Source organism: Orcinus orca, chromosome 8, assembly GCF_937001465.1.
Source record: "Orcinus orca chromosome 8, mOrcOrc1.1, whole genome shotgun sequence".
NCBI classification, from domain to species: domain Eukaryota; kingdom Metazoa; phylum Chordata; class Mammalia; order Artiodactyla; family Delphinidae; genus Orcinus; species Orcinus orca.
Window position 1 is genome coordinate 12,341,379 of NC_064566.1, and position 5,402 is coordinate 12,346,780.

Genomic DNA, 5,402 nt, shown 5'->3' on the forward strand with positions numbered 1-5,402 from the left:
GCAGGATTTTGGAAAACCTGTGAGGGAAAAAAAGGCTGAGAAAAGTTAATCGATCAGTTCATGCAGCAAGTGTGAAATAAAGAATAAGCTGTGGCTGAATATTTAATTTACAATGCTTCCCACAAAATCAGAAGAATATAATTTAAGGGAGGAGTTAGAGTAGAGCACTGCATTCTTTTAAATGATTGGGAATAATTTTAAAAGCCTAAAATGTAATTGTTATTTGAATGAGATGGCTTGTTTGACCACTACGAATATCCCCTCTTCATTATTCAGTATGAAGCATATCAAAATGTCATTTTGTGGTCATTGATGATAACTCTCATACACTAGATAGATTTATGGTTTTTTCTCTTCAAAATCCTACTTTATGTACACAAATTTGAATGGTAATTACACTGAAAGGAAAAAAAGGAGGGGAGTGTTACAGCTTTGAAAATAAATTGTGAATATATTGGCTCTGAAGTTATGAGTAAACAAAATAAAATATTTTAAATACTAAGGTCCAGTGTTTTATATAGCTGAAGTAGAGAATTTATGGTGTGATTTAGTGGAATGATTGTTTCTCAGTAGTTCTTCCTTAGCCTATGATTCTTGAACTTCTACCAGTAGAAAAGTTTTGATTATCCTAAGGTATAATAGTTATTAACACATTATTAGAGCTGGTCTTACTTTACAGCAATGTGTGGAGGAGGAGAAGGTAGAAATAAAAGGAATGAAAGTAAGAAAAGCCAGCCTGAAATACTAAGATGGATGATGTAGGGACAGAAAGGAGCATGCATTTTCAGGATGGCTGATTACTAAGATGAGTTGAAGAGTTTGTGTACATCAATTAGAAGGAAGCCAATTTATGCAAGTGAGTAAGCCATCGTATGAGACTAAAATTCAAGCAAAACTTATTATCCTTGAATGCCTTGCTGAATGTCAAAAACAAATATTTTAAAAGTCTGAGATGATAAATGTTTTCAAAAATAGAGATCATTATACTTTGCTTGTTATCCTTTTGGTTGACTATAAAATATAATATTTTATTTGTAAATTAAGCATATTTGTAAATTAAGCGCAAGAGAAATATAGCAGATTTTGGCCATGTGTATATGCCTCATGATTCCAAATTTGCTGATTTTTTTCTATTTATCCCCTTTCCACCTAGGAGAGAGAGCAGGAAATTTCTCACATATAACGTTATCCACATATTATACTTCATATATTTGCACTATTTGTATTTTCACTCGATATTTCATTTCTGTGTGTATTTTCTAATAATAAACAGTGAGAACAGGAAAGAGATATCTGATTTTTTTTCCTACAGTACTATTTCTTGAATTCTACCAGCGCATGATATCCAGTTATGTTTGATAATATATGCCAATAGAATGGTTACGTAAATATACTGCATTCTACAACATTAGCCTTCATCTCAGGTACCTAAGATTTTAACCAGTAATTAACGTCTTCAAGAAGGGAAAAAAAGAACTCCAGGAAAGACTTCCTAAATAAAAATCAAATCATTTTCTTCAACTTTTGAACCCTTTCCATTATGATCTGCCCCATGATATGCATCACTATATTTAAATATTTATAAGAATTGATAATTATCTAATTTCAGCTGGCTACAAACTGCTCTGAGTCATGGAAAATAATAATAACATCACAGAATTTATTCTCTTAGGACTTTCTCAGAAAAAGGAAATTGAAGTCCTCTTTTTTTACTGTTCTTGCTTTGTTACATTGCAATTTTGATCGGAAACCTACTTGTCATGATTTCTGTCACCTGCAGTCAACTTATTAACCAGCCTCTGTATTTCTTCCTGAGTTACCTCTCTCTCTCAGACCTTTGCTATACCTCCACTGTGACCCCCAAGTTGATCACTGACTTGCTGGCAGTAAAGAAGACCATTTCCTACAATGGCTGCATGACACAGCTCTTTACCATGCACTTCTTTGGGGGGATCGAGGTCTTCATCCTCACAGGGATGGCCTATGACCGCTATGTGGCCATCTGCAAGCCCCTGCATTACACTGTCATCATGACCAGACAGAAGTGTGATGCCATGATCGCTGCTTCCTGTGCTGGGGGATTCCTGCATTCCTTTGGTCAGTTTCTCCTGGCCATCTTTTTACCCTACTGTGGCCCCAATGAAATAGATCATTACTTCTGTGATGTGTACACTTTGCTGAAACTGGCCTGCACTGACACCAGCAGAATCGGTCTCCTGGTCATTGCCAATTCGGGCCTGATGAGCCTGGTGATTTTTGTGGTCTTGTTGATATCTTACGCTATGATCTTATATACTGTCAGGTCCTACTCTGTGAAGAATCTCCGCAAAGCTCTCTCCACCTGCAGTTCCCACATCACTGTGGTGGCCCTCTTTTTTGCTCCTTTATTCTTTATTTATATTCGACCAGCAACTACTTTACCAGAAGACAAAGTGTTCGCTCTTTTTTATACTAGCATTGCTCCCATGCTCAACCCTCAAATCTACACACTGAGAAACGTGGAGATGAAGAAAAGCCATAAAGAAACTATGGTGCCATGTTACAGGAAGAAAGGAAACGAACTGAAAGATATCCCTGATTTTCACCACTGAGCTTGTTGAATATAAGACTTCTCTACTCTGAAAACTTTAAAATGCATAATGTTTGTCTATGTATTTGTGTCTAGCAACATGTATAGGCTCAAATATGAGCGAAATTTACAATTCCGAGGATTTGTCCAGGCACTCTGCTATGTCTCTTCTAGCTTTATTATTTATATCTCTTTTGCCCCATTGATGGTTTGGCTGTGTAACCAGTTTGCATATTTAGCAGCAGACTATCAAAGCCACCATGCAATACAAATCAACACTGAGAGCCCATATAGCTCATTCTTATATGTGACCATATTCAAGGAAGCTAATTCCAGCCACCAAACAATGATTTAAAAGATAATTCCAGGGCTTCCCTGGTGGCGCAGTGGTTGGGAGTCCTCCTGCTGATGCAGGGGACGCGGGTTCGTGCCCCGGTCCGGGAAGATCCCACATGCCGCGGAGCGGCTGGGCCCATGAGCCATGGCCACTGAGCCTGCGCGTCCGGAATCTGTGCTCCGCAACGGCAGAGGCCACAGCAGTGAGAGGCCCGCGTACAGCAAAAAAAAAAAAAAAAAGATAATTCCAATCTTTCACTTGCATCACATAGAGAATCTTATAAAAGATCAAATTTATGACCTGCCACAATATTTCTTAAAAAAATCATCTTCTACTCTGATCATTTGTAGCCAGTGGCGACCTGGAACTTCTCACATGCCTAAGCCCCTCATCAAACTCTTTTCTTTTGTTCTAATGAGCTTTTTCTACCAGCTCTGTTCATGTACAAGCGAACTGCAACTCTCTGATTCTAGCACCTTATAGTGTATTTGTTAAGGGCATGAGTTCTGGACTCAGAATTGCTTACTAATTATGAGGAGTGGGACATATAGCCAACAAAGCCTCTATTAATGATAATAATAGCCCAACAGTCACAGTCTTGTGACGATATGTGAAGGGCTGCAACACTGCCTGTCACACAGTAAGTGCTCAATAAGCATGAGCTATTTTTATTGCCCAACCCCGTTATGCATCAGAAAAGTAACCATTCTGACAATAAGTTTCCTCCGGAGCAGTGGGAGTATAAGCATGGGAAAAAGTTAAGGAACACATATTAATATCATGTTCCTGTTACTGGTGAAATTAAATTTTTCTTAGAGTGGGCAAGTAGAAAATATCAGTTAAACTCAATGGGTACATTCTTTTTGGCACTGTACAAGTTAAAGGCAGCTTTTCCAGCAGGAATTGAAAGTCACCCAACATCAGAAATGGCTAGGAGCAAAATTAGGCCGATGGACAATTGGTTAGGAATGGGGAGAATCTCAGAGGTCTTTAAAAACTTCACTGACATGGGGGCTTCCCTGGTGGTGCAGTGGTTGGGAGTCCGCCTGCCGATGCAGGGGACGCGGGTTCGTGTCCCGGTCCGGGAGGATCCCACGTGCCGCGGAGCGGCTAGGCCCGTGAGCCATGGCCGCTGAGCCTGCGCGTCCGGAGCCTGTGCTCCGCAACGGGAGAGGCCACAGCGGTGAGAGGCCCGCGTACCGCAAAAAAAAAAAACCCAAAAACTTCACTGACATAACATACTTGCATGAGAATATGTTTTCAAATTGTATAGAAAGCCATACTAAATAAAAATGAGTTACTGTTGTTAAGGGTTCCTAAAATGGGTGCATAATATAAAGAGAAAAATAGCATAGTTGTGTTACTCAGTTTAAAATGCCCAGCAAATAAACCTGAAAATATTATGTGCTAGAAATTCTACAGAAATATCATATATACTTCTGGTTGTTGTTGCTTTAAATCTAAGTCTTGACCGCTATCCCAAAACTCCTGAGTAGGGCTCACACAGTATACATGTCAGAGAATATATCAGAGTGGGAAAATGAAAGATCACTTTCTGGTGTGAAATTAGCAGGGTCTCTCATAAAAAGACCCGCCAAGCCTCGAAGTTCCCCTCTGTTTCAGAAGCCCTATCCTCCAGCCAACCAGACTTGTATTATTGAAAAGTAAAACTTCAAAAATTAATACAAATGTTTCTGTTTTATTTTTATCCTTGGAATAAAAGTTTTGAATAGGGATAATTAAAGCACTTGGAGTTTGCAGCAACATGGATGGACTGAGAGATTATCATACTAAGTGATGTAAGTCAGAAAGAGAAAGACATATACCATATGCTATCACTTACTTGTGGAATCTAAAAAAAAATGATACAAAGGACTTATTTACAAAACATATATATATATACACATATACATATATGAACTGAGCCACATGGCTGTGTAACAGGGAAGAGCTAAATCGGACTCCATGTTCAATCTGTTTCTTTAACTTCAAAACCTTTGCTTTTCATTGCTTTTGTTATTATAATCACACATAATGGCCTGCCTTAGGGAACCCTGCCCCTCTGCTTGAATGTTAAACTAAAATGCCTCTGTTCAGCTCACAGGGAGGTATCTGACCCTGTTCACCTGTGGATGGCTGCAAGAAAGAAGAAATTAACACATCTTCTCACCAAGGCTGACCATTCCAGGGGATATTTACAAAACTTATGGCCTTTTGATTTTACTTCCTCATCTCCTTCCCCCCTCCCTGTGCTATAAAAGAAACTGGCATCCAAACCCCCATAAGATGGTTTTTCAGAGACACTAGTCTGCCATCTTCTCGGTCTGCCAGCTTTCTGAATATAGTCGTATTCCCTGCCTCAACACCTCGTCTCCAAGTCATTGGCCTGTCATGCGGCGAGCAGAACGAGCTTGGACTCGGTAAGAGCTGTACACCTGAAACTAACACAACATTGTAAATAAACTATACTTCAACAAATAAATAAATAAACAAACA

The 5,402-nt window shown here is 39.1% G+C and overlaps 1 protein-coding gene across 1 annotated transcript; it reads left to right on the forward strand.

The window, feature by feature from the left end:
* The first annotated feature begins 1,632 nt into the window (after positions 1–1,632).
* On the forward strand, positions 1,633–2,565 carry LOC101269350 (olfactory receptor 4P4-like). The gene is given in 3 exon segments (XM_033408576.2): positions 1,633–1,702; positions 1,705–2,510; positions 2,512–2,565. Coding segments are annotated over 3 exon segments (930 nt in total).
* The last annotated feature ends 2,837 nt before the right edge of the window (positions 2,566–5,402 follow it).